This window comes from Staurois parvus, unplaced genomic scaffold (assembly GCF_062004578.1).
Source record: "Staurois parvus isolate SC_StPar_1 unplaced genomic scaffold, SC_StPar_1.0 ptg000441l, whole genome shotgun sequence".
Lineage (NCBI taxonomy): Eukaryota > Metazoa > Chordata > Amphibia > Anura > Ranidae > Staurois > Staurois parvus.
The window spans coordinates 229,139-252,185 of NW_028318237.1; the positions used below are offsets into that span (position 1 = coordinate 229,139).

Below are 23,047 nucleotides of genomic sequence, written 5' to 3' on the forward strand. Positions count from 1 at the left end.
AACAATTAGCAATGTTATTAATGTGATAGAATTATGTTTTGGTAATATGACCCCTGTAAGGTTTATTTTTGCCATCTGTGTCCCATTAGGGGATTTCCCTTCACTTCCTGTCCCATAGCCAAAACAGGAAGTGAAAGGTAATCCCACTAAAGTGAGGGAATCCCTGATTGGCACCAGTCACCAGAACTAGTGTCCCACTGGTAGATATCGCCACTATATATTTTCTGGGAACAATCCGAAACTAGTGATTTTATTTTATAGTCACTTTTGGTAATAATGGCAAAAAGCAAAAATAGAGAGGGCAAATCCCCCAACAGGGGCACAGACATAAAAACCTGACAGGTGTTCTAATACCTCTCCACTTTATCCAAAACAACAAAAAAGTTTGCCTTTAGTTATACTATAAGTTGTCATTACATTTGGATTAGGCTCACTTTAACATAGTTATATCTGCAGAAGCTGTTCTGCCAAGCCACTGCTGGGATGAAGGACATATTCACTGCCTTAGCAATGTGGGCTTTGAAGATGAATTGCTCCAAAGGGCTTGCAGCTTCAGAGGTCAATGAGAGTTTAATTAAAAGATTGTTTATTGATTGCTTAGAATGTCTATAAAATACTCTCAAAAAGTAATAAAATGCTATTTTTGGCTTTAATAATTACTTTATTTTGCTTTTTATGGTTTCTTGAGGGGCAAGCAGTGAATATGCTCAAAAGTAACTCACCAAGTTTTTGTGATCAAGATCATATTGTAGTTTCATCTCACAGCTGTGGCCATTACAAAGCAATTTAAATACTGTTTTTTAAGGTTTATGCAGAACTATTTTTTTTAGTTTTAGATAGAGTAGAAAATGAATATTGTTAAAAAAATTAAAATTTAGAATTTTCATTCATGAAAACAAATTATCGAAAAATGCTTATCAAAATACAGATACATAACTAAAATAGTACACAACCCAGCACGTATCTCAGAATCAACACGTACATTTTTAGTATCCATACATAACCTCAGTACATAAATCTCTGATGTTGGATCAAAAATAAACAGTGGTGAAAGACATCATGAGCACAATTCATCCATAAAATTCAACTTTGGGAGTATGAAGTAGATGACCAACTGAAAAAACATATAAAGAAAGATATACATTTATCTAGTTTAGGGGTCTCCAATCTTTCGAAACAATGGGCCAATTTACTGTGCTTCAAATTTTAGTGGGGGGTGCACTGTGGGCCATGGGAGTAGAAAATGCCCCAGCATCAACTGGAGCCTCATCATTGGTAGTAGTGGGCAGAATAGTGCCCTATCATTGGTGTCAGTGTGAGGAAGGGTGCTCCATCACTGGTGTCAGTGTGAGGAAGGGTGCTCCATCACTGGTGTCAGTGTGAGGAAGGGTGCTCCATCACTGGTGTCAGTGTGAGGAAGGGTGCTCCATCACTGGTGTCAGTGTGAGGAAGGGTGCTCCATCACTGGTGTCAGTGTGAGGAAGGGTGCTCCATCACTGGTGTCAGTGTGAGGAAGGGTGCTCCATCACTGGTGTCAGTGTGAGGAAGGGTGCTCCATCACTGGTGTCAGTGTGAGGAAGGGTGCTCCATCACTGGTGTCAGTGTGAGGAAGGGTGCTCCATCACTGGTGTCAGTGTGAGGAAGGGTGCTCCATCACTGGTGTCAGTGTGAGGAAGGGTGCTCCATCACTGGTGTCAGTGTGAGGAAGGGTGCTCCATCACTGGTGTCAGTGTGAGGAAGGGTGCTCCATCACTGGTGTCAGTGTGAGGAAGGGTGCTCCATCACTGGTGTCAGTGTGAGGAAGGGTGCTCCATCACTGGTGTCAGTGTGAGGAAGGGTGCTCCATCACTGGTGTCAGTGTGAGGAAGGGTGCTCCATCACTGGTGTCAGTGTGAGGAAGGGTGCTCCATCACTGGTGTCAGTGTGAGGAAGGGTGCTCCATCACTGGTGTCAGTGTGAGGAAGGGTGCTCCATCACTGGTGTCAGTGTGAGGAAGGGTGCTCCATCACTGGTGTCAGTGTGAGGAAGGGTGCTCCATCACTGGTGTCAGTGTGAGGAAGGGTGCTCCATCACTGGTGTCAGTGTGAGGAAGGGTGCTCCATCACTGGTGTCAGTGTGAGGAAGGGTGCTCCATCACTGGTGTCAGTGTGAGGAAGGGTGCTCCATCACTGGTGTCAGTGTGAGGAAGGGTGCTCCATCACTGGTGTCAGTGTGAGGAAGGGTGCTCCATCACTGGTGTCAGTGTGAGGAAGGGTGCTCCATCACTGGTGTCAGTGTGAGGAAGGGTGCTCCATCACTGGTGTCAGTGTGAGGAAGGGTGCTCCATCACTGGTGTCAGTGTGAGGAAGGGTGCTCCATCATTATTGTCAGTGTGAGGAAGGGTGCTCCATCATTATTGTCAGTGTGAGGAAGGGTGCTCCATCACTGGTGTCAGTGTGAGGAATGGTGCTCCATCATTGGTGCCAGTGTGAGGAAGGGTGCTCCATCACTGGTGTCAGTGTGAGGAATGGTGCTCCATCATTGGTGTCAGTGTGGGGAATAGTGCATATATGGTCAAAAAAGCTCATTCCAGACTATCCAAATTGCCCATTGGTTCCTCAGCTGTAGGAATCTTCCCCCGGGTTCCTACTTTCATTTGTCCAGACCTGTATTAATTAATATATAAGCTGGCAGTAAACAGTTTGTGAGTTTAGCCTGGAAAACAAACACAAAGCACCCGTATAGCCATTCTGTTACAATATGGTTAGAAGCAAACAAGAATAGTGCTGAACAACTCCTCTTACCATAATATACCCACAAAAAGTGGCCAGCTGGAGTTATGGTTTGTCTGTCGGTAGATTTAGATATTCTAAGATACGTAAAACTATGAAGCTTACAGACAAAGATGTGACAATACTTAAACCTATTGCCAACAAACAGCAAAGGAAGCCATTTTCTTTTAGGAACCAATTGCCCAACAGAAAGAAGAGTAGAACACGAAACCTTGACCTATATTAAAGTGGGGCACCAGTCTCCTATAAAAAAAATAAAAGTCAAAAGCTACAAAAACTGTAGTTGCGGATTTTTAAAAAACAGCCTCTTACCTGCCCCATGATCCAGAAGTGGCTTCACCCTAGTTGTGTTCACTGGCTGTCCTCTGTCCCCGGTATCCGAACTGTGAGCACCCGGTTGTGACAGCTTGCAGCTTCACAGCCGAGTGCCCACTGTGCATGCGCGTGCAGCACTGCGCATTGTGAATGGTCCCGCAGTCTTCTGGAACCTGTCACGTCCCAGAAGACTCTGCAGGAAGTGGAGGGGGCTTCCGCTTTTGATCGCCCAGGCAGTCGGAGAGGGTATCTTTCAAAATCGAGTAAACGCCCACGTTCCCCAAAGGAGCCCATCCTTAACGGGCAGCGGTGGACAAGTCTCTAAAGTGTTACTAAACCCACAACAGTACAATCAGTCTGTATATGCAGTAACGCATGCTTGTTATACTCACTGTGGAACCTAAGGGGGTAATCTAATCCTCTGCATTGTGTAAAAAGGCTGTTTGATAGTCAATTCTCTGCCCCTCCTTTTGTTCACATATCCACGCTGATAAGACAGACTGAACCTGCAGCCCTTCTGCACATGCTCAGTTTACTGTGTATTGCTAGAGAGGTTTTTTTTTTTTATTGGGAGAGTGCAAGTGATCAGCACAGGGCCAATCAGCACTGTCCAGACAGAGGTCAGGGGTTCAGCATCCTGAATGAAAACTCCTCTTACAAGCTGTAACCAGTGCTCTGCTGGACACTGATAGAAGTCACAAGACTGCTCTCATTGTTGATGAGAAAAAGTATTTACTAAAAGAATCTTCTATGTACTGTGGGAGACCAGACATAGTGAATGCAGGGTCCTGGGCTTAGTAACACTTTAAAGCAGAACTTCCTCTTTTGGGTGGAGCCCTGCTTTAAAAAGTGTAACAGGTCGAAGAGAATGCTAAATGAAAAGTCCTATGGAGTCCAAACTCTTTATTGTTCAACTTGTTACAACAAGCAGGGCAAAGAACAGTCCAAAGCATTTCAGAGGCCACAAAATCCCTCATCAGGGCTGGGTGAAATGGCAGATTGTTAAATGGACTCAAAAGCTCTCTTAAGCCAACTGGCCATCTGCAGACAGAAGATGTTATAAGCAGCAGTCAGTGCTGGAATTCATAGTGGAAACAGTCTGTCAGGACCTGGGTCTGAACCTGCGTCCTCTGCTGTGTCTGGCGAGGTCTCTTCTTGCTGAGCTCCTTGACATATCCTTGAACCTTGTTTCTCTTGAACTCTCTGCTCCTCCTTTGATCTTCCTATTTTAGCCATGCCTTTGCACTTCTTGTTTACCAGATTATTCTGCTCTCTTCAGCCAATATCTAGCTCTTGTCACTCCTGCAGCCGTCTTTCTCTGCTACCACTCGTTACCGACCTTTGGCTTGTTCCTCGAGTATGCTTTTGCTTGATCCCAACCTGCGACCACTTGTTACCAATCTTTGGCTTGTTTACTCACTACACATCTGCTTGGTCCTGACCTGCTATATCTGCTACTGGACCCTGACTTTCTCACTGTCCTGGTGACTGAGGGCTGCATCCTGGTACTGACATGCAGCAAAACCCATCTCCTCCATCAGGAGCTCTGGTAAACACCGGTTAGTGCTTAGACATGCACCTTGGGTGAGCTCATCTCATCCACCAGGGTGACCTGCTACTGCACTTATCTGGTCAGTGGGAGACTCTCTACTGCTATAGCTACTGGCCTCTGAGCATGATATAGCCATTCTATTCCATTTCTACTGTGAACACCAGACTGTTGTTTATAACATCTTCTCTTTTTGCGCTCTCTTTGACCCATTACACTTGGAACTCAACTTGGGTGAATGCCCTGTCCGGGAGGATTTTCATCCGTGTGGTGAGCTGCTGAATACAGGCCAACTGGGCTCAAGTAATGACTTTGTCCACATTTTGATAACACATGAAAATCAGTGTCCAGTGCCCCTCCTCCACTAATACTTCTAATTTAAAATACTATGATGAGAGAGGCTCAGAGGCCAGTAGCTGAATTACTGAGGCCAGGGATGAATTACTATATGGGGGATGAATTACTATATGGGGGATGAATTACTATGGGGGATGAATTACTATATGGGGGATGAATTACTATGGGGGATGAATTACTATATGGGGGATGAATTACTATATGGGGGATGAATTACTATGGGGGATGAATTACTATATGGGGGATGAATTACTATATGGGGGATGAATTACTATATGGGGGATGTATTTTCAGTTTTAAAAATGTGGCTCTCAAAATAAATTTCAATCGTGGTTTTGGCGAGATTTGGCTCAGTTGAAAAAAAAGGTTGCCCACCACTGCCCTAGAGCAATCAACAGTGTTCTGGTAGTTCATTGAGAACTACAAGCCGACAGCCGCAAAGGCTATTGAGACTTGAAGTTTTCTTATTCACAGAACGCTGTGAATAAATGAGGCGGCTGGGCGCGTATTTTTACTGTGTGACATTGGGGGGGAGGAACCCCGCTAGCTGTCACAACGGAGGACTGGGGAGAGGGGTTTGGGGGTGCAGGAGCCAGTGCATTTGTAACATGTTACATCCTGAATATGGGTGTAACATGATACAGAAGGTGAACATATCTCCTTTAAGCTACAGACTACAAGCAAGTAAGCAAAAAAATGAAAGTCAGGAAAAAACAGAATTTTCTATTTCTGAACTTGTACTGTGTTGGTGGCTCAAAGTACTAAGGCTAAAGGATTAGCTATACATCTAGACAGACTAACATTTTAGGGGAGGTCATCAGCATATTTCAATCTTGATATGTTTCCTTTAACCTAGCGAAAAATATTGGTCCATCAAAAAGTTAGAGAGCCTATCACTTTTCTAATGCCAAGTCTTGACATATGGCCTTATTTAAGTAGGTTTTAGACTGATCTTCTTGTGTCCTCAGAATCCCTGACACTCAGCTGTCTACTAGTTCTACTGAGCGGCTTTGAGGCAAACAGTGCTCATAAATGCTGCATGGCTCCCAGAGGACAGTCCAGAAACACAAGGGGGAACGCTAGAGGTTCCAGAATGCAAAGGAATGATGATCTCGCCTATAGCAGGCAATCAGATTTTCCCTCCTATGTCATAAAGTGCACTGAGAGAATCAAAAAGAGGATCTAAGCGATATGTGGGAGCTTTCAGGATCCCCCCCCATGATTTTAGGGAAGTTTTCAAAGTATTGGGGCTCATTCCAAATTGCTCATGGTCAGCTCCCTAATGTAGAAGTTAAAGTATATGGCTAGCCAAAGTATATGGCTAGCCTTTTTTTCTTTTTTTTGGGGGGGGGGGGGTTGGGATCACAAGAGCTTCACTAGAGAAACTTTTGCTCACCTACAGTCATGCCCAAAGTGAGCTCCCCTTCATGAGCTGGATAGGTGCTTGCCTTGGTGGACTAAGCTCCCTCGAAACATAGACAATAAAATGCTGTTGCTGCAAGACCCGTGTATACCTGTTTTGGTTTGACTGAACAGGTTGTAGTTTGTGCCGCCTCCCAAAGAAGAACCCAAGGCAGCTCCTCTGCAGCCTACTCCTCGGCCCAGTCCTGAGCTCAGCTTTCTATTTCTGAAGCCCTGTTGCAGCTGTCTAGACATTTGCTTTAAAAGGAGAAGTTCACCTTTGTAAAAAAAAAGAAAAAAAATATTAAATGCACATCTTTTTGCAGTTAGAAAATGTGCATTTATCTTTTTTTTTTTTTTTTTGTTACTAGGAGCCTGACTGTCAGTGTAAGCTGCCTGTACCTCGTATGGGCAGGCAGTTACAAAATGACAGGAAGCATCAATTAACTACCTAGAGAATTCAACAGCAGCTGGTAGTTCATTGGCTGTTGGTACTTGTAGTTCTCCCATTCACAGAACTCTGTGAATGAACGGAGCATTCGGGTGGGCAGAGCCCCATGCGGCCGTGTGTCAGTGCGGGCAGAAATTCCCCACTTGCTTTCACAATGGGGGATTGGGGGAGGGGGTGGGGGGATGTAATAGCTGTAATAGTAACATGTTAAATCCTAAATATCTATTCCCCAAAAAATTTGCTGTGTGAATGCAACAGCATTTGCACAACTGTTGCAAATTATCCCTATTATTTTCTATGATGCAGTATTTTCCTAAGTAAGGCATTTCAGGAAATGGTGGTATCATGGCCATTAGAAGGAGCTGACAATCATAGAAAATAAATATATTAGACACATATAGGATTATCTGTGACTGCTGTGTGAATGCTGCGACATGCGTTTTTTTTAGTTTGTTTAATAAATATACTCCTAAGAGTGTTTACAGTGTAATAAGCTGGTCTTATTTTATAGCCCCTTAACCCCTTCACGCCGAATCGTCCCGACGTGAAGAGGAGTTCCTGCGCCGGGGGGTGGGCGGGACGGGCAGTGGCTTAGTGTCATGTGTCCGCTGTAACGTCACGTCACAGCCGGTCACATGATCGGGAAAGGTCCCGATCGAAAGAGCGGACTGGGACCTTTCCGTGAGTACCTCACATGTGTGCTGGGAGCACTCTCTCAGCACATATGTTTTTTTCTACATGAACGCAAATATACGGCCGCTCAGCGTCTAGGCCCAGACGCCGGGAGGCCGCACATTTGCATGCGGCCGGCGTGAAGGGGTTAATATATTCAAGTGGTATTAAATCCAAAAATGTAATATATTGCAACTTACCAATCATTAGATGTAGTGTTTGCATTAGTTTTCTTTTTTTAGGCTTTTTTCCTTCTGTTTTCCCCTGGTGACTTGACCAGAAACACACCTCCTGTATTAGAGTGCCCCCATTCTGAATTCTGGTTGGGGGGTGGGGGGTGCCGGTATGGAGGGCAGGAGCCGAAAGGACCGGTCTTGTGGGGGTGGGGGGGGGGGTGGAGAGGATCAGCAGGTCAAGTGAGTATATCTTTGGTGTCCCCTCCCCTAAAACAAAATAAGCATTTAACCTGTGCAGTGCCGGCACAGCCCCACTACACGGGCAAAAAATAAACTTTCCCAGCCAAACTATAACTGATACTTTATAATCAGTTACAGAAAACAGTTTTTTTTCCACTTTTTTTAAATGCAAAAGCAAAAGAAAAACTGATGATTGTGAAAGCAGCCTTAGTTGTGGGTTGAGTAGGGATAAATCAATAAATCCCGTCAGCATTTCTTTTTTTGCTGTCTGTGTGCTTTTGGGGAGATATCCCTTCATTTCCTGTTCTGTAGACTCAACAGAAGTGAGAGGAATTCTCTCCAAAGTTAAGGAAAAGCATTATATCCAACTCAAACCTTGTCTAAATATTTCCTAGGGGGCACCTCTGGCCTTAGGACATTCTCATTTTCATACAGGCATTTCCAGCCTGCCGCTTCTATAAAGGAAAAAAACTAGAATGTTGTCATACATGCATCGCTAAAACCTTAGCGGAGTATGGAGGAAATTTGTCCAACTGCAAGACATCTTCCCATCTGTGTTTAGTCTATGACTGAGGCAGAATAAGTAAATCTCTCTGGTAGCTGTAGGCAACAACCGCAATTTTCTTGAAAACTATAGATACAGAGGTGTTTTTAGATGTAGATGGGGCAGTTTTATATGACTAGCAAATCAAAAAGAGTTCTTAACCTCTTCACGCCGGCCGAACACAAATGTGTGGCCTCCTGACATCTGGGCTTAGATGCTGAGGGGCCGCACATTTGCGTTCTATTAAAAAAGAACATATGTGCTGAGAGCGCGCGCTCCCAGCACACATGTCCGGTACTCATGGAAAGGTCCCAATCTCCTCTTTCGATTGTGACCTTTCCCGATCAGGTGACCGCTGTGACGGCGTGTCACGTGACCTTAAAACCCCACTCTGCTTCCCAGCTTCTGAAACCCTTAAAGGGCCGGGAGGCGCCGGCGTGAAGGGGTTAAAAAACCTGATTTTTATTCACATACAAAATTGAAGTTAAAATATATCCGCGCATGATGGATAGTTTACATGATAGCATATACTGTACACATATCAAACTAGACGGTTGATCTCCTGACACGCAACGCATTTCGTGAAACAATGTTCACTTCCTCAGGAGATTGTGATGTTCCATAGGATATCTGTGAAGAAGACATGTCAGTTAATTAAAAAAAAAATATCTTATTATATAGCTGTTGTTTTTTTTTTTTTTGCTTTATTAACGGACATGGCTTCTCCACAGATATCCTATGGAACATCACTATCTCCTGAGGAAGTGAACATTGTTTCACAAAATGTGTCAAGTTTCAGGATATAAACGGTCTAGTTTGATATGTGTACAGTATATGCTATCGTGTAAAATATCCTTCATGCGCAAATATATTTTATTGTGGTTTTAACTTCAATTTTGTATGTTACTAAAAATCAGGTTTTTTCTCTAAGAACTCTTTTTGATTTGTTGTTGATTAAAGGTGCAGCTTATTTAAAGTCCCATGGGCAATTTCTTTGTTCGAGAGGTCTCAATGTAGGGATTGAGCAACACCTCCACACACAATTAGTGGACAAATAGTTTGATCAGACAATTTGGAAATGTTTATTTGATCATCACCAAGTTAAGACCACATTCACACCTTTACATTGTGGTAATGTGTGAACCTTGGTATGTTACCATTCATTATGAATGACACCCAACATAGATCCTCCACAACAGACCTTCCTTTTATGCACTGATGTGAACCATGCTGTAGTGTCCTATGGAAACAAAAAGCAGATTCCTTGGCTGCATACCTACAATGTGCATTACCTTGTGTGCCATAACACGTCATAAAAGGTATGAATCCAGCCTGCAATGATAATGAAACTAACACTTTTCCAGTATTTTTTTTTTTTTTAATCGTCTGGCTTCTTTCCTGTGGATCGTGACCCCTGTTAATAGGAGTTCACTACCTTGAAATTCGAAGGCCAATAAACTCTCATTAGCTTGTGGCAAAGATGAGAAATCAAGGCTTTTGTCCGATGGGCATTCAGAAATTGGAAGCACACTGAGAAGACAGGCACTTTGAAGAGCTTATAATAAATTAAGAAAAAATAACAATTTTCATAAGCACAAAATTGCTACATTTTCGAAATGAATGGTAATAAAATAATTCCTGTGTTGAAAACGTTGACTGGTTCTTAAGCCCAACTGAACGTTTAGGTTAAATCAGCTAAATACATTCCAAAGCAATCAAAATTAGGATGTGCAATGTCTTATCATTCATTTTCATTAGAAAGCAGCCACAGCTTGAGTATCAAAGCCTGTCCCCTGCCAACACCCTGCAGAGAAGGAACCTTGCTCTATGTGTAGAAGCAGTGGACTCTCTGCAGAAGTCTGGCGTACTGTCAAGTCATAGCTATATCCCTCAGATTAGCAGGGGACATAAGCTTTGCCAGTTGTAGTGTTCTAGGACCGACACAAGGCATGTCAGATCGTTGGGCAGCACACTGGCTAAATGGTTGTTACTTCCACCTAGCAGCACTAAGGTCGTTGATTAAAATCGCAACTATGGCACTACCTGCCTGGAGTTTATATGTTCTCCCTGTGCCTGCATGCGTTTCCTCTGGGTACTCAGGTTTCCTCCCACACTCTAAAGACATGCTGGTAGGGTAATTGTCTCCTGTCCAAAATTGGCCCTAGTATGCGTATGTATGAATGTGAGTTAGGGATCTTAAACTGTAAGCTCCTTGAAGGCAGGGACTGGTGTGAATGTACACAATATATATGTAAAGTGCTATGAAAATTGCCAGTGCTATATAAGTACCTGTAATAATAAATTATAAACTCCGAACATATGCAAATTTATTTTTACTACAATGAGCTGTGAGACGGGTCATTCCCTCTCCGCAGCTCGCGTAAATAAAGAGGTACACACAGGACTTTGACTACAACTGACTTCAGTGAACTTCCAAGCTCATCTCTACTGCAAATAGACCACTGCTTCCACACAGAGAGCAAGGGTCCTTCTCTGCAACAAGCTGGCAGGGGACAGGCTGTGCTACTCAGGTTATGGCTGCTTTCTAAAGTAAAGCATCTGTAAAGCTGGCCATACATGGATTTGTTTTTTTTTTTTCACTCAACCAACGGGTTAAATGAAAAACACTAACCCGATTCCCCTATCCACCAAGTCGATGTGGATGAGGGAATCCTCTCCGCTGCGTCACTGTATTCTGACAGCAGTGGGACTCCCATACAGATCAGCGCAACAGTCTATTGCCTGTGGAGCTGATCGAGCTGAATTCTACAAACAGGATGAACAGTAGATCAACTTCTGTTCAGCCAAAGTGGCCTTACATGGATTGACATTTGGCTGGCACTTGCTAAACTGGCCTACTGTCGATCCAACATATGGCCACCTTGACTGTCAACACCGTTCGTTTTCATGCACCTAGAATGAATTGGCGGATTTAAACTGAAGGCTCAACTGGGTTTCAAGAGTCTGTGAAGGTACAAATACCCGCGATGCCAAGTTTGCAAACTATATAAAAAAGCAACCTGTTGAAAAAAAAAGTTAAAAAAATGAACTACATACAACAATAACAACCATCGCCCAAGAAAAGTGAAAATTGCTTGGCTTACCGGGCTACGTCTCTGCGGCCAGCACAAGGGAAGAGAGAAGACACACCTAGTCAAAGAGTGACACATCAGTGATCACTAACACACAAGCAGGACAGACTGTGCTACAGCAAAATTATCCATTATAAATGTGAATAATCAACAGAAAATATCCCTAAATTTCACAACATGTAAAGATTTACAAAGGAGAAAAGTGTATGTATTGAGGAGATGTACCAAATACATGGTTTCCTTATATCTGTCTGACCTGAACTTAAGATGATTATTTGCTGCGGAGAAGACTTGCTACTTGTTGATCCTGAGTAGCAATCCGCTAACCACTGTCCTGCTATAGTTTGTAGGTTTGACCACAGACATTTGGTATATGGACAAAGGCCTCATTCTTTTCTTCTTGCTTTTGTTGTATCTACGGCTAGAATACAGTAATTCCACTCCCAGAGCTGTTTTTTTTTTTTTGTTTTCAAAATGGCTCAGGTACCAAATTATAAAATCTTCAGTTGAGCAAGGTTTTAATTACAGTTCACAATCAAGTCTATTTTGTTTTTATTTTGTTGCACCCCTAATGTAACTACAGGATTAAAATGGAATAAACTTTTTTTTTTCATATTGATTGATTGTTATTTTTTTTTGTTGTTATCCAAATCTGCAGTTAGGGCAGTGTTTCTCAACTCCAGTCCTCATGGACCCCCAACAGGTCATGTTTTCAGGATTTCCCTCAGATGAATCAGCTGTGGTAATTACTAAGGCAGTGAAACTGATCAAATCACCTGTGCAAAATAATGGAAATCCTGAAAACATGACCTGTTGGGGGTCCATGAGGACTGGAGTTGAGAAACACTGAGTTAGGGGAACGGATTCCAAGGGCATTGCTGTCACTGGGACAGGAAGTGAAAACTGCATAATGGGCACACTGACAACAATAAAAGCCTCACAGTGGTTCTAACTTCAAATGATTGTAAAGTCTATTTTTTTCCCATTAAATAATAAACAGGTTTATACTTACCTGCTCTGTGCAATGTGCACAGAGCCACCCCAAACCTCCTCCTCTGGGGTCTCCCTGCCTTGGCTAGTCCATCGACACATACATAGTGTGGCTCGGTCCCATCCTCGCCCCCGGTCTATGGATTTGACTGACAGCAGCAGGAGCCGATGGCTCCCGCTGTTCTAAGCAAGAGCTGTGACACCAGAAGAGAGTGAGATGGATCCAGGTGTCAAGGCACATCACTGGGTATATGTGAGTGAGTTGGGGGCGCAGTGGAAGTTTTTACCTTACCTTAAAGTGGTCGTAACCCTTACGTATACCCAGTGAAGTGATACACAGAGATGAATCAAATTCTCCTATATGAGTTGTACCTGTATCTGCAGTCTTCTCTTCTCTACAGACATTCAAAGTGCAGCATTTATAAGAGCTGTTAAAAAAAAAAAGGGGGCACAGAGCTGAAGTTGCACTCTGCAGAGCTCAGTGAGGAAAATTCTGAGAGCTGATTGGAGAGAAAAGACACACCCCCTCTCCATACAGCTCACAGGAACAGAGTTGAATCTGTCAATCTCTGCCGGGGCTCCCTCCCCTGGCACCATTTTTCTCTTGGTGTCAGGAAATCTTGTCAGGATAAACTCATGGCCATAGCAGAGGAATGAAGCAGCAGACAGAAAAGACACTTAGTGCTCCTGAGACAAGTGCACGCTATAGAGGTATATGATTTGTTCATTTTTCATGTTTGAGGTTTACAACCACTTTAATGCAGAGAATGCATTAAGGTGAAAAAAAAAATAAAAAAAACTTTAGATTTTAGAGGCACTTTCATCACTCCACCAAAAAAATTGTTCTGGTCGCAGTTCTGCTGATCCAAGCCTGCTGTATTCAGATGCGGCTAAACACTGCATTTGAACAAAGCAACACCCTGTGATATGGCCGCATACGGACTGTCAGTTCTTAGGCGGTCAGAAACACCATTCCTGGTGCAACCTGTCTTCATCCTGGCCTTTGATGTGCACAGGGTACAAATTTGGCTGGCACTACTGCTGGCCACAGCTGTTCACATACAGAGTGTGCATGGATGTAGTTTCTCTGCTGATGAGAATTGCAGATGTTTGCCAGAGGCTGTCCATCTGAATGGGCCTTTACAATGTCATTTTACTAACACTCAAATATGAAGACAGCCTACAATAAGTGCATCAGTAACCATTAGCCTCACCCTTGTGATATTTGGGCGACAAAGCACCTTGACCCACCACCATATCAAATAACAAAACACTTCACCGGTGGAATCAAACCCAAATCCACTCTTGTGCTCTGAGCCCATATACACCCAGGATCCCCTGCTCCACATAAAGGGAACTTATCAGGACTAAAATATGTCCGCTGTCACTGACAACCTGCATTTCAAAGGTGCTAGCTGCCATCCTTGCTATCAATTTGGATTATGAGGAAATGCAGTTTTGAAGTGCATCCTGCTCGCATTTAGGATTAGAATTCACTGAAATGTGCATTTCACCTGCAGCTGACCTCCTTCTGACCTGCAGTGAAAGTCCTTCTAAGCTGCATTTGCATTCCTATTGACTTTCATAAGGGACAAATGCAGTCTTGATGCAAAAATTAAATTTTTGTAATTTTGTTTAGATTTACCCTCAACTATGTAATGCAAGGTCCTGCCTGATTCCATACAAACTGAAAGTGTTTAGTTTGACCTCATATTTTATGATTTTGTGAAATATAAAAGGGAAATTGTACAAGAACACTGTATAATGTATGGCCACCTTAGTAATTAACCGATATGAACAATTACACAACCAGTGAATTTAGGAGTGCTAACCACTAAGCAGCTCATCCACTCCCTCATCATATCACGACTTGACTACTGCAACTCCCTCCTCACTGGCCTGCCTCGCCGCTGGCTATCCCCGCTTCAGTCCATCCTGAATACGGCTGCCAGACTCATTCACCTTTCCAACCGCTCCATCTCCGCCACCCCCCTCTGCCAATCCCTCCACTGGCTTCCGATTGCGCAACGGATCAAATTCAAAATCCTAACACTGATGTACAAAGCCGTCCACCATACTGCCCCGAACTACATCACTGACCTAATATCCAAGTACCGCCCAACACGCACACTCCGCTCCTCACAAGACCTCCTTCTCTCTAGTTCCCTGGTCTCCTCCTCCCATGCCCGCCTCCAGGACTTCTCCAGGGTGTCACCCATCCTCTGGAACTCCCTGCCCCAACCCATCAGATTATCACCTACTCTCCTCTCCTTTAGGCGCACCCTGAAAACCCATCTCTTCAGGGAAGCCTACCCCACCCCCTGCTAACCTGCCAACCTCCTCCACTCTTCCTACCACCCCATCCCCCACAGCTATCTCCTCCTGTACCACCATCCCCTCCCTCCTAGATTGTAAGCTCGAAAGAGCAGGGCCCTCAATCCCCTCATGTTTTGCATTGTATTGGTATTGTTCTGTCACATGTTCTGTCCCCCTTTGTAATGTACAGCGCTGAGCGAACTATTGGCGCTTTATAAACACTGTATAATAATAATAACCTGCACTTGTTTTAGATCAGGGATTCGCCAAGTATTGAATCAAGGATGAGAGAAGAAGCTGGGAGCTTGCGCCTTTAAAAACAAGCTGAAATTGTCAGCACTCATATTCCTAACCTGGTAAGTTACATTTAAGGCTGATGGCAGACAGGCTGCTTTACTGCAACATCTGACAGCTAAAGTGCTATGAGTGTTAGCTTCATGGAATAGCCATACAGATAAAACTGGACATGTCACTCAATAGGATCTTTGGACTTGCTTTTAGGCCACACAGCAAAGGATTTCTCACAAGTGAATGTCTTTGAGGGCCATGTCACAGTGCCAACCAATTAATAGAAAATAAAAAGACCTCTCATAATGAATTATCCGAATCCAAAACAAATTCGAAATGTAAACATTTTGCTGACTTTTGCTGATTTCCTCCATAGACTGCATGTATTAGAATATTGTCATCTTCCAAAGTTGGAAAAAAAAAATAGAATAGATTCTAATAGAGGAGATAGTGCTACCTAAACATTTTTACCTTACTGCAAGGAATGCATGAAGGTAAAAAAATGTAACCACTTTAAATATGGAATTTATACATCCAAAAGAACAAAATGAAACCAGCGCTCAAATCTTCATGCTGACTGAAGGAGATTCTGAATGCCAAACGTTGAGGTGCAGCCCTTCAGAGATCGGGAATTCTAGGTGATGGTGAACAAAAACAAACAAGGGTGCACTCCCATCCTGCATTAACGTGGTACACCACGTATTTATTGAAAAATTATAAATACTCACAAACCAAAAGGGATAAAAACAGAACAGGTGATCCGTAAGGACAGTCCAATGGATTCAAACACCTTATAAGGGATAGCAGAACGGATCACCTGTTCTGTTTTTATCCCTTTTGGTTTGTGAGTATTTATAATTTTTCAATAAATATGTGGTGTACCACCTTAATGCACGATGGGAGTGCACCCTTGTTTGTTTTTGTTCACCATGGAATTTATACAGGCTGATTTTGGAGTTTGCCCAATTGCACACTCAGGTTCGCTAGTATGACATGGCCCTTAAAGTGTTAGTTCACCTTTACAGGAAAAATGGAAGAAATGAAAAGGTGAACGGTCAGTGTACACTCTCCCCACCCACCCCCCACCTCGGTCCCCACTGTACTGTGTGTTCACGTGCACTTTGTCTGCATGCACTCAGACAAGTGTGGTGATGGATGCTTGCTAAAAGTATTAGATCACCTTTTCAGAAAAAAATGAAAAGGTGAATTAACACTGTACACCACAGGTGTCAAACTGGCAGCCCTCCAGCTGTTGCCAAACTACAAGTCCCATGAGGCATTGCAAGAGTGACAGTCACAAGCATGATTTCCAAAGGCAGAGTGAGTCACATTGTAGGGGTAGATTCTCAGAGTATGGTTGACGCGTTTCGAAGGGGGTCCCTTCTTCATCAGAGCGCTGATGAAGAAGGGACCCCCTTTGAAACGAGTCAGCCGTACTCTGAGAGTCTACCCCTACGATGTGACTTGCACACGCTTCACACTTCTAAAGTTCCTTGAGGACTTACATGCTTGATTTACTTCGTTGTTTGTGAGTATCATTCTGAATTCAATAAAATTATGGTTTACTGAGATAATGCGCAAGGTTGGTGCGCTCTCTTTTTGTTTCACTTTGCAGTACTGGTTGGACTTCCCCAGCCTTGCTTAGAGCTGCACAACCTAATATGCATTGGTGGTCGAATTTGTCAAGTTCTGGTTCCATCCATCCACCCTTGCTCTGGGTCACAGAGCGCAGGAGAGGTTGTTTCTGTTTCCAAAGGTAGAGGCATGATGGGACTTGTAGTTTCACAACAGCTGGAGGGCTGCCAGTTTGACACCCCTGCTGTACACCCTTCCCTACCCCCGATCCCCGAAACAAGGTTACTATGTATGAATGTAGAATGGGTATTTACCTCCAGGGATGCTGAACTGTCAGCTGGTCCAGTGGTTTGCCTGCACGGTGAATTGTTCTGGTCTGCTCATGCACAGTGAATTACTCGGGTCCACCCTGGAAGCGTTGCACAGGGAAGAGAGAAGAGCGGAGATTCAAATCCCTGGACCACTGGACCAGCTGCGTGGGCACTGACAGCACAGCATCCCTGGAGGTAAATACAGCAGGGATCGGGGGTAGGGAGGGTGTACAGTGTTAATTCACCTTTTCTTTTTTTCTGAAAAAGTGAACTAATGCTTTTAACATGATCTTTCTCAGCAAGCACCCAGCACAACACTTCTCTGAGTGCATGCAGACAAACGGCACTGTAACACATATCTGCAAACTACTACTACAGTCATGGCCGAAATTGTTGGCACCCTTGATATTTTTCCTGAAAATCAAGTATTTCACACAAAAAAGGTATTGCATTAACACATGTTTTGCTATACACATGTTTATTCCCTTTGTATGTATTGGAACAAATATAAAACAGAGGCAGAAAAGCAAATATGACATAATGTCACACAAAACCCCAAAAATGGGCTGGACAAAAGTATTGGCACCCTTAACTTAATATTTGGTTGCACACCCTTTGGAAAACATAACTGAAATCAGTCGCTTCCTATAACCATCAATAAGCTTCTGACACCTCTCACCCGGAATTTTGGACCACTCTTCCTTTGCAAACAGCTCCAGGTCTCTCTTATTGGAAGGACACCTTTTCCCAACAGCAATTTTAAGATCTCTCCACAGGTGTTCAATGGGATTTAGATCTGGGCTCATTGCTGGCCACTTCAGAACTCTCCAGCGCTTCTTTGCCATCCATTTCTGAGTGCTTTTTGACGTATGTTTGGGGTCATTGTCCTGCTGGAAGACCCAGGATCTTGGACGCAAACCCAGCTTTCTGACACTGGGCCCTACAGTGCGACCCAAAATCCTTTGGTAATCCTCAGATTTCATGATGCCTTGCACACAGTCAAGGCACCCAGTGCCAGAGGCAGCAAAACAACCCCAAAACATCATTGAACCTCCACCATATTTTACCGTAGGTACTGTGTTTTGTTCTTTGTAGGCCTCATTCCGTTTTCGGTAAACAGTAGAATGATGTGCTTTACCGAAAAGCTCTATCTTGGTCTCATCTGTCCACAAGACGTTTTCCCAGAAGGCTTTTGGCTTACTCAAGTACATTTTGGCAAACTGTAGTCTTGCTTTTTTATGTCTCTGTGTCAGCAGTGGGGTCCTCCTGGGTCTCCTGCCATAGCGTTTCATTTCATTTAAATGTCGACGGATAGTTCGCGCTGACACTGATGCTCCCTGAGCCTGCAGGACAGCTTGAATGTCTTTGGAACATGTTTGGGGCTGCTTATCCACCATCCGGACTATTCTGCGTTGCAATCTTTCATCAATTTTCCTCATCCGTCCACGACCAGGGAGATTAGCTACAGTGCCATGGGTTGCAAACTTCTTGATAATGTTGCGCACTGTGGACAAAGGCAAATCTAGTTCTCTGGAGATGGACTTGTAACCTTGAGATTGTTGATATTTTGCCACAATTTTGGTTCTCAGGTCCTCAGACAGTTCTCGTCTCCTCTTTCTGTTGTCCATGCTTAGTGTGGCACAGACAGACACACAATGCAAAGGTTAAGTGAACGTCTCTCCTTTTTATCTGCTTTCAGGTGTGATTTCTATATTGCCCACACCTGTTACTTGCCCCAGGTGAGTTTACAGGAGCATCACATGCTTGTAACATTCTTATTTATCCGCAGTTGTGAAAGGGTGCCAATACTTTTGTCCAGCCCATTTTTGGAGGTTTGTGTGACATTATGTCGAATTTGCTTTCTTTCCTCCCTTTTTTTGTTTTGTCCCAATACACACAAAGGGAATAAACATGTGTATAGCAAAACATGTGTTAATGCAATACGTTTCGTGAGAAATACATGATTTCCTGGAGAAATATCAAGGGTGCCAACAATTTCGGCCATGACTGTATGTGAATACATCTCTCTAATCAGTTTAGAAACGACAGAAAAGGCTCCAGTCTGACATCAGCCAAAAACCGGTCATACATGTAACAACCAATCACAGATTTAGTCATGTCATTGATCCTTTGCTCAAAAACAATATCACAACAAAAATTAATTTGTTTAAACATGATTGCATTTTGTTGCAGACAGATCGCTCCTTTCCAATGAAAACAACTGATTTGTTGAATTGCCCTGAATGGACGATCTAGCTCTGAAAGATACAAAACAACTAAATGATCGTATTGTTACATGTATGGCCAATTAAGATTTAATAATCAGGATACCAAAATGCTGCAATATCTCATCGCTATGGTTTGCTGAACGCAGACCCTTGTTATAGTGATGTGCACAGACTTACTAGACGCTGTAATATACAGTAAAAGCTTGTTGTGTTTCCAAGGAATAAACATTTTTTAGACATATACTGCAATGGAAAGTAAAAATGAAACATTTATGTGTGTGTATGTATAAAACATTTTCATCAACAGTGAAATCGGTTGATTGTACCATAACGACTACTGAAAAAGTATATGTTCATGTCTTACCGGACTTTTCCTCTATAAAATGAAGCATTAAAACAAAAACAAGTACATAAAATTAGATTATACTGTATAAGTGATAGACTTTGATTATAAGTAAAACAAGGTTACTATGTATGAAAGTAGAATGGTATTACTGTACTCACCACAAAATCGTTCTCACCAGACATTATTTGGACAACTGGGTTATACTGCTGCCTACAGGAGGACTGGACATTAGCCAGCCCTCTGGGGTTTATCTCCTTACAAGCACAGCATGTTTAAGTTTGTAGCAAGTGGTACCAAGGAGAATTGGGGATGAGCACAAGAGGGGTGGGACCTGTGTCCTTCAATGGACTCCCCGAGAAGGAATTCATGGCAAGTACAAAATTCCCATTTTCTTTATTGTCTTTTGAGGGACACAGGATTCTTAGACAACTGGGATGTCCAAACGCAGTCTAACAGAAGGGCAGGCAACACAGGATAATAAGCCTATGAAGACAACAGAGCAGCCGACATTTTGTTGATTAAAGCCCAACTCCGGACAACTAAAAAATTAATTAAATCCAAAACACTCTCTAAATAAACTATACCACTACAATACCCCACAACATCAACCAAGACACCTTTACCCCAAAAGATGTGCAAAAATTAAGAAACAGAAGATGCTATAACATAAATCCTCAAAGACCAAAAAATTGTGTAGTCCAAACCCTATAAGTCCAAAAATAAAAAAACAGTCAATCAAATTCTTCTTAAATAATGTTGTGTTTAACCTCCCTGGCGGTATGATTATTTCATATTTTTGGTGCTGAAAGCGGTACAATTTTTTTGCATGGAAATATGTAGTTTTTTTATCGTAGGCTGTAATTTTTTAGGAATAACTCACTGAAATCTGTCTGAACAAGATTCTAAATCATTCATTTAATTCAATAATATAATCAAACCAAAAACACTGAAATTTGAAATATAGCGCCAAGTTCGCACATCACTGAGCAAAGTCGCAGAATCGTTTTCAGTGTTTGATGATGAATTTCCCCCACGAATCATTATCACTCAATTCTGCAAGTGGTTCTGATTTACTATCGCTGTTCTCTAGCCGGTCTAAACCCGCTTTTGACCTAAAGGGACACTTTTTGGACACCATGGACTTTTCTAAGTTTCCAGGCAGAAAGAACAATCAAAATGCAGACAGGGGACAGGACAAAGCACTCGGGACAAAATGTATGTGAAATGGGTCGATACAGCAATGTTTTACCATGTAAAATCGTTTTGAAAAAATGTCATTTTTTAAAAATTTTCAAATTTCCCGCCGCCGGCTGCGCCCGTACATCCCAGGGACTGGAACACAGGAGCCGGATGCCGGCATCGGCTGGAGGAGATGGCCGGGGACGCTGCAGGGGACACATCGCGGGAGTGAAGGACAAGGTAAGTGCTGCAGGGACTCCCTATGCAGCGCTGCATGGTAAGCCCGAGTGTAGCTCGGGGTTACCGCTTTTGGTACTGACATTTTACCCCGAGCTACACTCGGGAATACCGTTAGGGAGGTTAAAGAAATCCTTCCGAAACTTGCTTCAGTAGTAAACCTCAAAAAAAGAAAATATTGACATAGTGCATTATCTTTTTTATAATCAAGTAAATTATAGTGACCTCATTCAGGTGAATACCAAAATCACATTAACTAAAAAATGACCCCTACAGTAGGGCTGAGCCCACACTGCAAGGTATAATCGCTCATTTTACCTAGGGGAAAGGAGAAACAGTTTTACACACCTGATTCTCCGTTCCCCTGGCAGATGCCCTGTTGGTGGACTGTCCCTCGGCATTATTCCCCTGCTTTGGCTTTAATGATGTCAGGACCGTAGACCACTGGAGCATAGGGGAGAAGACGATGCAGAGACCAGTCAAGTTGCAAGGAAGATCAGGTAAGTAAAACTACTTTGTTTTTTGTTAGAGCACCACTCCAAGTGCCCACAAAGTGCCCCAGTGATCCACAGCTCTGTTGGGTGCCAGAATCCAGATACACATCCAGGACAGCAATAGTATGAAGAGGTTTGAAGATGCCGCACTCCTACTGGTCAGATGTAAAGTAACGGCTCATGTGCACTGCAGCTCCTAAACGGACGTTCAGGAGCTGTTCAGCGTTTCTTTCAGCAGCCCCTGAACTCTCCCTAATGTTTTCCTATGTGTCCGTGTACACATCTTCGTTTACAGTCATTTGAGTTTACAGTCTTTTTTTGAATGCACCAGACTTGCGTTCAGGAGTAGAAATTGGAAGCACTCGTTTCAAACGCCAAACGCTTGTAAACGTGTTAAAACGCAGTTAACCATGTTTATAAGCGTTTTTTTTTTACTTTTCCATGTCCAGATGCTGTCCAGAGTCTTTTTTCATCATCATGCAAAGCGTTTTCCATGTATTCAAATGGACCCGGTACACCAGCGCAGTCAGTTCTAGGTATTCATATGGACCCGGTACACCAGCGCAGTCAGTTCCAGGTATTCATATGGACCCGGTACACCAGCGCAGTCAGTTCCAGGTATTCATATGGACCCGCTACACCAGCGCAGTCAGTTCTAGGTATTCATATGGACCCGGTACACCAGCGCAGTCAGTTCCAGGTATTCATATGGACCCGGTACACCAGCGCAGTCAGTTCTAGGTATTCATATGGACCCGGTACACCAGCGCAGTCAGTTCCAGGTATTCATATGGACCCGCTACACCAGCGCAGTCAGTTCTAGGTATTCATATGGACCCGGTACACCAGCGCAGTCAGTTCCAGGTATTCATATGGACCCGGTACACCAGCGCAGTCAGTTCTAGGTATTCATATGGACCCGGTACACTAGCGCAGTCAGTTCCAGGTATTCATATGGACCCGGTACACCAGCGCAGTCAGTTCTAGGTATTCATATGGACCCGCTACACCAGCGCAGTCAGTTCCAGGTATTCATATGGACCCGCTACACCAGCGCAGTCAGTTCTAGGTATTCATATGGACCCGGTACACTAGCGCAGTCAGTTCCAGGTTTCGCGTGAAGGACAAAATGGTAAAACGTAACGCATTATGCTCATGATGGGATCCATAGTGAATACAACCAGAAAAGACAGGTCATCTCAACACATACTGCTCTCTCTGCTTCTGCTCTCCCTATTCCTCTCAAAATGTCTGAAATAGTTCATTATTTACTATTTTTCAGTGCATTTTGGGCATTTGGGAAGGTCTCCTGAGGTTATCTTTTAAAAACGCTTTTAAACGCAAACACACATAAACGTGGTATGCAAACGCGGCTAAACAGGCGGCTAAACAGGCGTTTTTTAACCTAACATTTTTTAACCTAACCGTGCACATGAGCCCTTATGGTGAAATGGCCTCAGGCTCATCCCCTCTCTCTGGCCATGCCCATAGGGGAGAAGAAGCTGCGGAGTGTGG

At 43.4% G+C, this 23,047-nt stretch overlaps 1 protein-coding gene and 1 long non-coding RNA gene across 2 annotated transcripts in view; one reads left to right on the forward strand and one right to left on the reverse strand.

The window, feature by feature from the left end:
* SGIP1 (SH3GL interacting endocytic adaptor 1) overlaps positions 1-23,047 on the reverse strand; it is a 230,210-nt gene that overhangs the window by 111,221 nt on the left and 95,942 nt on the right. The window contains exon 7 of the mRNA XM_089687948.1: positions 11,581-11,592. Within this exon, the coding sequence (XP_089544074.1) occupies positions 11,581-11,592 (12 nt within the window). The remainder of the gene's footprint in view (positions 1-11,580; positions 11,593-23,047) is intronic.
* The window catches only part of LOC149453995 (uncharacterized), a 196,596-nt gene that overhangs the window by 83,705 nt on the left and 89,844 nt on the right, over positions 1-23,047 (forward strand). The gene's annotated exons all lie outside the window — the stretch shown is intronic.